Source organism: Megalops cyprinoides, chromosome 8 (genome assembly GCF_013368585.1).
Source record: "Megalops cyprinoides isolate fMegCyp1 chromosome 8, fMegCyp1.pri, whole genome shotgun sequence".
NCBI lineage: Eukaryota > Metazoa > Chordata > Actinopteri > Elopiformes > Megalopidae > Megalops > Megalops cyprinoides.
This window is the reverse complement of record NC_050590.1, coordinates 24,306,771-24,318,986: the sequence shown is the minus strand read 5'-3', so window position 1 is coordinate 24,318,986 and position 12,216 is coordinate 24,306,771. Positions and strand designations below refer to the sequence as shown.

At 41.7% G+C, this 12,216-nt stretch overlaps 1 protein-coding gene across 3 annotated transcripts in view; it reads right to left on the bottom strand.

Moving 5' to 3' along the window:
- Window positions 1-12,216, bottom strand: part of LOC118781616 (liprin-alpha-1-like) — a 49,826-nt gene that overhangs the window by 24,917 nt on the left and 12,693 nt on the right. For all 3 annotated transcript variants that reach the window (XM_036534624.1, XM_036534622.1, XM_036534623.1), the window contains exons 3-5: window positions 3,091-3,192; window positions 942-1,106; window positions 652-726 (exon numbers count right to left, since the gene is read on the bottom strand). In XM_036534624.1, the coding sequence (XP_036390517.1) occupies window positions 652-726; window positions 942-1,106; window positions 3,091-3,192 (342 nt within the window). The remainder of the gene's footprint in view (window positions 1-651; window positions 727-941; window positions 1,107-3,090; window positions 3,193-12,216) is intronic.

The window sequence follows — 12,216 nt, the reverse complement described above, 5'->3', positions numbered from 1 at the left end:
ATCATTATTAAACCTCGACCAGCAGCACGATCTCCTCTTGGCAGAGTTCCACGGCAGAGGGATGGCACTGACTCTGATACTGTGGCTTTGCCTGTGGCTCCACAACACATATAATCCAGCTCAGAGCAACTGCTAGCGTGAGCCTCTTTCCAACTTATCTCCATCTCTGTATTGACAAAGGAATCTGGAACATCACACAATCTGCCTCTGATCTTCTGATCCCCTGTCAGTCTAAATCCCATCGCTGGTCAGTGACTTCCATAACATGAGGGTGTTTGTAGTGTTTGACTATACCAATTCCATACATTTTTTCCCTTCTGATTCTGTCTTGTAAACTAACCCGAGAACTCTTCATGGAGAGAAACTGACAACTGGCAGAATTTACTACTTAAAGCTTAATGCATACTTTGCTGAATTTAAATTTCCCATATCTTTATCAAAGCATAATTCCGTTGAATCTGAAGATTCCCTAAACTGAAAAGATACAATTTCCTTGTCATTCAAGGATGTTTATGAACTTTAAAGACAGCACTCATCAACCAGTTTATAAATACCTAGGAAAGACAACAATCATTGTTCCTTCCAAGAGGTGACAGAGGAGAGACGCTGACAGATCACACAAGAAGCAAGGGATGCTGGGATAGCACAAACCTCTTTATGAGAAGACGTGAGCTGCTCCTCCAGTGCACTGCACCGTTCCAGGGCAACCCGCAGTCTCTCTCTCACCTGAGACAGCAAGAAGGGTGATGCCATGGTTAAATGTGTTAATTAATGTGCATAATTTATGGAATGCACAGAAGTAGTGTTACTATTGTAAATATCATAACTATTTCATCATTAATAGTTATTGTACACATCCCAATTTACCAAAACAAGGAAGATGTACAAGATTTATATCACACTGCATAGAAAGGGCGGCACTTGATGTTCTGGCACATTACCTTTTCATCCAGGGCTTTGTGGTGCTCAAATAAAGACTTGAGTGCTTTGAGGACTTCCACCTCACTAGACACACCGGCTGGAGACTGTGCCTGCCTCTTCACCACTGTCATGCGCAGCGAGCGTTCATGCCTGGAGACCAGACACTCCAAGTGCTCCAAGAGCAGCTGTACATACACACAAAGGGCAGACAGGGGCCACCGTGAATGCACATTCATACTGCAAGAGGGAGTGCATACTGCAGTGGCATGCTGGTACCAAAGCTTCCATTAAAACTACCTCTTGAAGCACAGGGTGGGGGAAAGAGTGAAAGTAACTGGGGAATAAAGGCAAAATGAAAATGAGGAAATGAGATGAAAACCACAGAACTGTGAATGAAACTCTATTGCAACATATTGGTTATACACTATATGGACAAAAGTATTTGGCCACACCTGTTTTTCAGGGTTTGGGCTAGGCCCCTTATCACCAGTGAAGGGAAATCTTAATGCTTCAGCATACCAAGACATTCTGGACAATGCTATGCTTCCAACTTTGTGGCAACAGTTTGGGAAGGCCCTTTTCTATTCCAACATGACTGTGCCCCAGTGCACAAAGCAAGGACTATAAAGACATGGTTTGATGAGTTCGGTGTGGAAGAACTTGACTGGCCAGCACAGAGCCCTGACCTCAACCCCATCGAGCACCTTTGGGATGAACTGGAACGGAGATTGCGAGCCAGGCCTTCTTGTCCAACATCAGTGCCTGACCTCATAAATCCTCTACAGAATGAATGGGCACAAATTCCCACAGAAACACACAGAAATCTTGTGGAAAGCCTTCCAAGAAGCCTTCTAAGAAGAGTAGAAGCTGTTACAGCTGCAAAAGGGGGACCAACTCCATATTAAAGAATATATATTTGAATACAATGTCATTAAAATGTAATGGTCAGGCGTCCGAATACTTTTGTCCATACAGTGTATATAAGACCATGACTGGCTCAATCCAATTTTTTCATGCAGCTCAATAAGATCCCAAAGATCAGGGCTGGCAAAGTCCAACCTCTTCCTCCTTAGGTCTACACTAATCCCCCAAAACCTGAACTCTTAACAGCTACTCCCCAATTAGCCAACCCCTGACATGCTGCCCCATAGAACTAGCTTGTTAGGGTGAAGGAGATGGGAAGACCAGGAGAGAGTAGTCACCCACCCCAGGAAGTTTGAGCAGCACAGGGATTAACACCTTACAACTTCTGACGTCTCTCTGACACCTTCTTATAAAGAAAACAGCCTGATTGTCAGCAAATCAGAGAAGGCTTTGAGTGCCAAACTCTAAATCAAACAGCTCAAAACATTAATACAACACAAATAGAAGGCAGAATCAATGCCCTAAAGAGTACTTAATAATGCAACAGCTAATCATTGCTGTTTGAAGTAAGCATGTTAAATACTACCGATAAATGCATTTTGAAGATGGCCTCATTGTTGCATTTCACCTAAATGATGAGCAAATGATGTACATTTCACTAGTAGTCATTGAAAACATGACCCATAATAAATGATACAATTACCCAATGTGCTATTAAGCGGAGCTAAGGAAAACAACACTATGAAGTGAACAACCCTGGCGTTATCCATGTTCTCAGTCATGCTTCAAGGATGTGCCTATTTTCTGAGGGTAGGCACAAGCACAAAAGGGGGTATGAGCGACAGTTCACATGAATTTGCATCAGAAGACTTTTTCCAGCATTAGATATATAAAACAGGACAATGAAATGAAGTGTGACCTTGTGAACGATGATGAGCACATATTTGCCCTGACAGATCAGGTATATGAGTGAAAATATAAAATGTTAACATTCTAACAAAGGCAATAATTTCACCTAAATGAGGTAAACCAATCAAGGTGCTACTTCAAACAGCACAGGGCTCTTAGAGTAGTTTAAATTAAACCTAAAGTAGATAAAAGACTTAAGTAGATACAACTTAACTGTGCAGTGCTGTACCTGCTTGTCTATCAATAGATTTTAGAGTGGCATTCACTGCTTATTTTAAATTTCTATAACCAACTCCTTTCCAGAGTTGACTGCAGTGATCTGTGATGATCTCAGGATATGAGGGTGTAACGTTTCTGTTGGAGAAACAAGGTTTCACTGTGGTTCAGCACCCTCACCCTTGTGTTGTTCCTCTCTGCCTTCAGCTCGGCGATCTCCTCCTCTCGCTCCAGCAGCTGCTCTCTGCATAAGTTGACTTCTTTAGTAAGAGCTGCAAACTCCTGTAGAGAGAAAACAGTAAGAAAGATGTTGAGTGAAACCTGTTCTACATGGGGTCCTTGTGCCGCATAATCATAAAGCCCTCTTTCTAACACCAGGAAGCCTAATCTTTGTTGCTAGTCCAACCAATTTGTCCTTCAAAATCTCTCAACTACCCTTACCAATGCTATTATGTTCCAATGTAAACTATGCCCACCTGAGGTGACAAGAGGACTTCTACTTCAGCACTAGGCAGGCGAAACAAAAAAAGTCATAAAATGTCTTCTCTCTCACACACACACACACACACACACACAGCGTTGTCTACACACCTCATATCTAAATCCCCTACTACCAATAACATTAGACAGGACCACATGGACACATTCAGAATCGCCAGGGGATGACAGACCTACCAGGGGTTGTTAAAAGCCAGATAAGAACGTTTCAAGGGTTACTACAATAAAAACCATCTCAGTGAGAGCACCTCTCACTGGGGAAAATACAGAGAGCAGTCTAATCTTTCAGACATTTTCCCAGCTGGCACCAAGGTACCCAGATGTCCAAGGCGACTTCAAATTTAATTCACCTCTGCTTTTTAATTTATTTTCTGGAGAAATACAGGTTAAACATTGTATGAGTGTTGTGTCTTGTTTTAATTTCATTTAACAGAGATATCCAGTTTCAAAAATATGACCCCCTACGTTGTCAATGTCATGAATTATTAAGAGGCCACTTAGTAAACACATTTTTACATTACCATGGGCTACAGTCTGTAAAGTAGATGCATACTTTTTTTCAAAATCTCATAATTAAGTAGGCGGGTCATTTGGAATGGTTTGAAATTAAAGAGTGAGCCTCTGCCATTCCTGAAATACATGGCAGCTACCTGCACCTGCAGTTTTATTCAGCTGACAGCCAATAACCCCTCTGTATGCTGGAAGAGATTATATTCAATTTTTCCCCTACACACAGCAAAGTCCAAGTAGCACGGACAAAAGCAGAACAGAGGGTGATGCATGTGTGTCAGTACATCCACATCAGGGCCCATTGCAGCAGAGACCTGCAGGGCCCCATCCTGAGTTCAACAGAGATTACATCTACATTCTTCTAGTTTCTGATGTGGTGTATTTAATGTATTAATACCATACCCTTCTTTTAAGTCACTCTGGATAAGAATGTCTTTCAGAAAAAATAACAAAAATCACTTAATTGAAAACCCACTGAAGTTCTGGCCACTACCATCAATGCTGAATTCTTCAGTACAATGTGCAATGTCCTTTCACACCTAAAACCTGCTTAATACATACACAGGGACTGACAGACAGAAATTTGTACCTTGATACACTCCAGAAACCTCTCCTAAGAGCCAATGTTCCTACAAAACTGTAATTGTTCTTCAGTACCCATTAGGTCATCTTACGCTGTAGACAAAATGAATAATAAAGACCAAAGCATTACATAAAAGCCTATTTTTGATGTTAACGTGAGAGTTGCACATCACAGAGGGAAATCATTGGCAACTCAGATCACCTTTTCTGTCCTGAGGATTCTTAAGGATAGCCGAAAAGGAACTGACCTTTTGTGTACCAGTGATTGCAGTTAGGAAGATTACAGAATTTGACATCAATTTGCGAGCACTGTACTGATGGGTACATCACTCAATGAAAGGCTGAAAATTTATCTGAAATAGTTATACATTTCATATATCCATATTTAGATCTGAACTTTCATTGAATCAGAGCTACATTCTTCTGAGCTAATACCAGCAATGATGTTATACAGATTAAGCCAACCGTTCACTGGTACAGAACCAGATGCGGATGGATGATGGAATGACTTCCATTGCTTTAGAGATCACAAATTGACAAGATTAGGTGCAGGTTGAATAGGAAAATAAAGAACAGGAAAAATCCAATCTATGGCAGATCCATGTGTGTTATGTGCATGAATCCAATGTGGCATTCTATATCGAGGAATGCATTTAATCTCATTGGGGAGATGTGTGGCTCCCACAGTCCAGGATTATGGTAATTACTGAGCTGTAATGAGGAGGAATCTGTGGGAGCGGACTGAGGGACAGTGAAGACAGCGGGGCAGTTCACACCGCATTTCTGGGCCCACGCCAACAGGGCGGGGGGAAACTGAACAACTATTCATGGCATCTCCTAGTGTAAACGTGGCTGCTTTTTAAGATGAACAGCAAAAACCCTGGGGACATTTCAAAGGTGGGCCACAGTCATCCCAGAACTGGAAAACAGTTTCTGGATTAAATAGTAAAAAAGAATAATTCTTTCTTCTTGATCCTTTTTCTGGCCCTCATGTAATGAAGTTATTTACATGAACAATAGAACTTTAAACAATGTTCAGTCAGAAGAAAACTGTAAGACATACTTGTTCCTGCAATGTTTTCTGTTCCCTCATAATAAGAGGGATGAACACATACAGACAACACTGCATTTACACAAACAGGCATATATAAATAGAGGCTGAGACCAGGGCTTGAAAGCAAAGTTGAATTTCAGTATTAACTCAACTAATCTAGCTTGTGCAGCACCTACTCCATAAACCCAAGGTGTTACACTTGTGTCAACAATTAAAGTCCTTTTCATTAGTTCTGCTAACATATTCGCTGAAATCAGACACCGTTTGCCTGTTAACACCTCGTCTTTGTTCTGTCTCGGTGGTAGTAAGAGACTCATTTACAGGGCACGGCTTAAACTCATTAAAGATGGCTATGGCTTTCACCTCGGCTTAATTGGGAAATCCGGTCAGATGCCTCCACACAACCATGAGAATGAAGAAAAAAGGGAGGGAGGGGCCCGGTCCTGAAATAATTAATAATGAATCAGTCACGCAAGCTAAGATGATGGGTCATGGAAAATTTAATGACATCAGGCAAAAGCAGGTGATGGGAGAGTGTATTTATTTAAACAGAGACAGCAAACTCTACCTACTTAATGCTGCTGCACTGAATGACTCACTTCTGTGTGATTTTTATAGCCAGACAGACGCTTTTCTGATCATTACAAAGCACCAAGAAATGCTCAACACAATATTACTGAAATTCAATCACTTTGTCATGCAATTTGCATAAAACACCACACTGCACCTAAACCCATTGCTGCCTGTACCCAAAGTTTTCAACTCAACTTGTAGATAAATCCCTCTCTCAAACACAGTGCTGCTAAAATTGCAGCCAGTCAGTCAGAGGTAATGTCCACAGACAGATGACCATGGTGAAGCAGGATTTTACACTGTCCCTTCTGAGTGGATTGAGTTCACAGCTGTGTGCAGACAGATGTCACCCTGCTTGATGCTCCATTTCCCTGGGGGTGCACAGATCCCTTTCAGGTGCCTGGGGTAGGTTCGGTGTCCCCCCCCCCCATCACCACCTATATCCATCAAATCCTTTCACCCAGGTCTCCACCGCCTACTCTTCCCTACATGTGTATGCTCACTCATCATCGTACTGCATTGCTGGCGAACAGGTATAGAGTGACTTTGGTTTTATTTAGTAACTGTGAATAGAACGCATCTAAAAGATAGATGAATTATAATAGCTCACCCCAGCTTTGGCTATCTTCCCGGGTATCTCTGACCATCATACTGTGAAGGGCATACAACAGAACACAGAGGTCCCTCATGAAATATGCAATACAGTGCATAAAGGGTTGCCGACATGTGTTTGTGCTGTTTCCCTGCACGCTTTGCAGATGTTGCACAGATCTGGCTTACCCATGTTCTGCATGCCTGACAGTTTGGCCTCTCACCTGGGGTCACACTGCAATTATGGGTTTCCAGCAACAGGACATGGCAAAAGTGGAGCTACACATAACTTTGTTTATGGAAAGAGATTGTATTCTGGGTGTAATCGGTTGTCACTGGCATTCAGTTAGTTACTCAACTCAGTGTTGATACCTGGTGGATTGATATAAATGGAGATTAATATATTAAGGCATCTAAGCAGCCAGAGGCTGCCTGAGTGAACACAGGTATGCTTAGGTAGGACCTACTGCTGGCACATGTTTCAGAATCCCACTCTCAGGCCTCTGAGGGGAGTGTGGCTGCCACCACATGCATCTGCTTCCTTTTAAGCCAGATATTTAAATACAAATCTGCCACTGGACAGCACTGAAACTGCTGGGCCACCTGGAACAAGCTAGTCTTCGTCTCCTCCTGTATGTTTAAGTGAAATTCTGCAGTTCTTTTAATGCAAATCCTGCCAGTTTAGAAAAATTACTATGCAAAATAATTTTTCCATATAAGTGAACATAGATAGGCAAAAAAATGTCAGCGCTAAGTCTGAATGATAGGTCTAATTGCATTTCAAATTTGGCATTCCATCATAATTGCATTCAAAACAGGGGGCAAAACAGAGGGGGTACTTTGATTGGAAGCCTGGAATGTGTGCAGTCTGAGGGGTGGAGAGAATTACAGTTGAATTACAAAGAATTATAGTATTTATTAAGGTCTCTGTTCCCTGCCATCAATTAAATCTAATAGGGCCAGCCTCTGTAATTAGTTAAAATCAGTTACAGCTCATGCATAGTCTAGCATGTAGGTATACACCTGATAAATCAACAGATAAGAGTAACTATGTGATCATGTATGTTAAACACACACATATATGCAAACAAAGCAGGACATGTGGAAAAGAAACATTAACTGAAATAATCACATCCAGCATTAGCAAAGTACATAATGCCCTAAATAAAACTGTGCTAATGTTGACTGGCCCAAACTGCCATTGCAGCCTAATTTGTATAATACTGAACATGTACAAAAAAAATCTACATAATTGAGGTGATTATGTGGCAACTCTTTGTACCTTTCATAGTAGCTGGGATACCATGAAGAGAGAGCACTTAAGCCTTTACACTTATGGTGTACTCACACTAGGCAATCCGTACCGTGCCTGAGCATGTTTGACCCCCAAAGTGTGCTTCGTTTGACTAGTGTGATCGCTGCGAACAGGGCCCGGGCACGGTTCAGCATACCATGTCCGGGCATGGTTCGCAGCGACGAGGTGGGCTCAAGTAGGGATGTCACGAGAACCGATACTTCGGTACCAAGTCGATGCCAAAATTCTGAAAACGTGACGCTACTTGTTTTTCTACAGTACTGTAGGTATCGGGGATGTTACTTGTTGCTTTTATTACTCATTTTACTTAGTGATGTATTTGTATGGAGCACTACCATACAAAAAAATTCCTTGTTGGGGCAACCTACTTGGCAATAAACTAAATTCTGAAGTGCTCTAGTCTGCCGTTAAAATGCCAAAGGAAGAACACTTGGAAGATGATGACAAGTGCAGTCGCAGCGACAGCAACAGTAAGAGTCGTGTATGGAAGTACTTCGCGTTCGAGGCGGATCATCATGGATTAATAATAAATTCGCAAAACCAGTATGCAAACGGTGACATCGAACTTTTCAGACGAAAGGAGGAAGCACTTCCAACTTAGCGAAGCACCTCAAAGGCAGGCATCCAGATTTATTCAAAGAATTCAAGGTGAGTCAGTTTCAATTCATGTTAACGTTACATTAACGTTATCCAAAGTGTTGTCCTTGCTATCCTGAAATATACGTTACCATTATTTTTGTTGAGACCGCTGGCATTGCTGTGTAGCCAGCTATGTTCTATACGACGTTTGCAATGGCTAAACGCTAAGGCCAACGTAATGTAGCCTAACCATAGCTTGTAATAGTAGGCTACCGTCCTTACCGTCCAGTCTGTGTCATCTGTCATCAAAATATAACGTTAGCGTTTTAAATAAATATTTCTGGACTAATGGTCTGTCACCATGTCCGTAAATTTAAACTACTGCTTGCACTCTGAGTATATAGAGAGGTGTGTGTGTGTGTTTCTGGTATCTGGTTTCTGGTATCGTGAGATGCCTAGGCTCGGGCATGGTTCAGTTGGACATGGGCACAGTACGTATCAGTGTGATCGCTAACCGTGCCCGAGCACGGAACTCAAACAAGACGTCAATTATGCGACTTTCCCATTTAAGAAATATATCAGTTATAGCAGCAGTTAGCTGGATATCGGTTAGTTACATGCCCAGTCATAATAATTCCTTTAAACCATCATTTGATTAGCCAGCTGACTTCCTTAAATATAACAAGCTGGCAACCTCCAAAATTCGATTGGTTAGTTCTGCAGATCTCTACCTAAAAATAACTCTGTGGATCCCCACATTAGCTTGATTACTAGCAAGCGAAATAAAACTAACCATACTTTACGTGGCGATGTAAGCATTGCTGTTATCAGGGGCTTAGAGTATCACAAAGGACGCAACCTGTTTAAGTAGCTAGTCTTCAACAATCATTCAGATAGGTAGCCTGTTAGCTAACTAGCTACGTTTGTCAAATCTATCGCTAGATAGCTATACGTTAACTCCTCAGCCAGCTAGCATCGATTATGCAACGCAGAAATTTTCAGTTAATCGTGCTGCACGTATAAGAAGATTTTTACGGAGGCAGCTTACATTGAGGGAGGGATTTGGAGATGCTTTACTCGCAGACTACAATTCACGGTGATACAATACAAGGTGAGAACCAGGCCCGTTATTAACCCAAATATTCTCGAATGAATTGAAAAGTGTACTATCCAAGCAGTAATAGAAGATGCTTGTTGTTGTAATGATGACAGTAGCGCACACACAAGTAGTAGCCCTAACTGGTTAACATTAGCTAACATTATCGTGATTAGGCTACTGTAATCTGACACAAAATATCAGTCTGTCCCTTAGCATAATGACTGAAATGTCTCCATAAAAATCTTCTAATACGTGCATCACGATTAAATGAAAATCGCTGCGTTACATAATCGATAAATCTATAAGGCATGTGAGAGGGCCGTGGGTCATTCCAAATAAGCCACAAAGTAAGTGTGCTGTGCGAGAGCGCTTTTCTTCAACACAAAAAAATTGCATCTTGATGACGTAAGCATGCTCGGGCCCGGAACGTTAAGCGCAATGTGAGCGCAGGCCAGCGGGGGAGTGGGGAGGGGGGACAATCGTGCTCGGGCGCGGTACAAGGCAACCGGGCCTAGTGTGAGTACGCCCTTAAAGTAAAGTAACTGGCTTTACTATCCTTTAGACGGCAAGAGTAAACACAAGTACAGACCAGGGTTTCCGTTACCCGGTAATTACCGGTTTTTGCCTGATAAAATTTATTTTAAAAAAAAACCGATAAATTGAAAACTTGCCGGTCAAAATGTCTGGTAATAATGCTCATACAAAACGTAGCCATAATGAAGGCTATCCCTAAACAGGACATTTGCGTTTTGACAGCGAGTGATGACGGCGCTCCACGGTTGTGGGGGTTTAACTTTTGCAACAGCTTGCAAAGTGCTTATTTATGAGTTCAGTGAGCTGTACCCCGACTGGGCTACACTGGCTAAAATTGCCTGTGTTCTGCCCTTGTCAAACGTGCCAGCAGAGAAGGGCTTCTCTCTGCAGAACTGAATTAAGGCAGCACTGCGAAGTCATCTGGAGGAGGAGAGAGTGACGCGGTTTATGCCCAATGCAAGCTGCAAAGACACATTGGACACATTTGATTTCAAGTCGGCAGCAGAGGACATTGCTGCAATAAAAAAAGGAGAAAATAAAATGATACCTGGTAGCCTATAGGCTACATTCGATGCCATGTAGGCCTAGCCTTTTTTTAAACAGGATACAGATGTTACAGGTTACAGATGTTTCGTAATAGCCAACATCTTAGCAGCTAATGTTGAGGTTTTGCTCAGTCGTTACTGTTTGTTTTGCTTGATTGTTACTGTTCATTAAATAGTCAAACTGATTTTAGGTCATTGCCATTCTTTCGTCAACCAAGGTATACATTATATTTGCGTTTGTAACTGTTATTGAAACGTGACCAGTGTCCGGTAAAATAAATTCTTTCTGGACACCGGACTGGCAAGAAAAAATCCTAGTGGAAACTTATCCATTGCAATCTGGTGAAAGATCAAAATGAATCAGTGCAATCGCTTTGACTTTCCAGCCCACTGCCTCATACAGTCCATCTGTCCCTATATGGCTATGGGGATAATGAGAAAAACATGAGCAGGCCATGGAAAAAGCACTGCTCTCTCCTCTTCTGCTGCCAGTTTGGGCAGCCGCATTTCATCGAGAGCGAACTCAGAGAACTGAGCATATACAGCCTGCCAGTACAGCCCAGGTTGGACAGTGCAGCCAGACATCCTTTAAGAGCAGACATCAGTAGAGCAACAGAATGCTTCCAGGGATGTGCTGCTTCGCAGAATGCAAAGCAGATCCCACTGCTTTAACTGTCAGAGACCCTGTTCACACCTGGCATTAACATGTGTCTTGGGTGATCCAATCACAAGTGGACAGCTCTAAATACTTCAGTTTACACCTGGCATTAGAATGTGCCTCCACATGCGTCTCGAGTGACCATCAGATCTCACTTCCCTGTTTTATATGCAAATAAATACATACATCATTTCCATTTGCAGATGTAAGTTTACGCACCATTTAAAGGTCTGTTTGAACGAATCTTGTTATGACTGTCACTATGAAATAATGCGTGTTGTATCTGTAAATGAAAACCTAGTTGACTAGCAAGCTAGATTCCGTTCATCACTGAAATTAAATACCCTTAACTCAGCTGCAGCTGATCTTTTGTTCAATTCTGTTTATCGTTGGAAAAAGCAGAAACACTAGATTAGAACATTTTGAACTTCACCGTATTTGTCTGACACCTTGCCAGTATGGTTGAAAATTAAATAGGCTAAGCAAGATATTATGTTTTCAAAGTTTCTTACGTTATTCACTGCAATGAAAATGTTTCATAATGTAGTTTAATATCAAAAGGGTGTTTGCTGGATTGCTAGTATTGTGAATACATTTATGAATTACTTTTCTAAAACTGAAGTGTGCTTGTTATGGAAAAACATATTCGAAGAAAGAAGTGCATGCATTACCTAAAGAGCGACCTGTTCAGAGTTAAGAGTCTACATAACCAGATATTCATGATATCTTATGACTCCCATAATAGTCTACTCACATTTATTTGTAGAA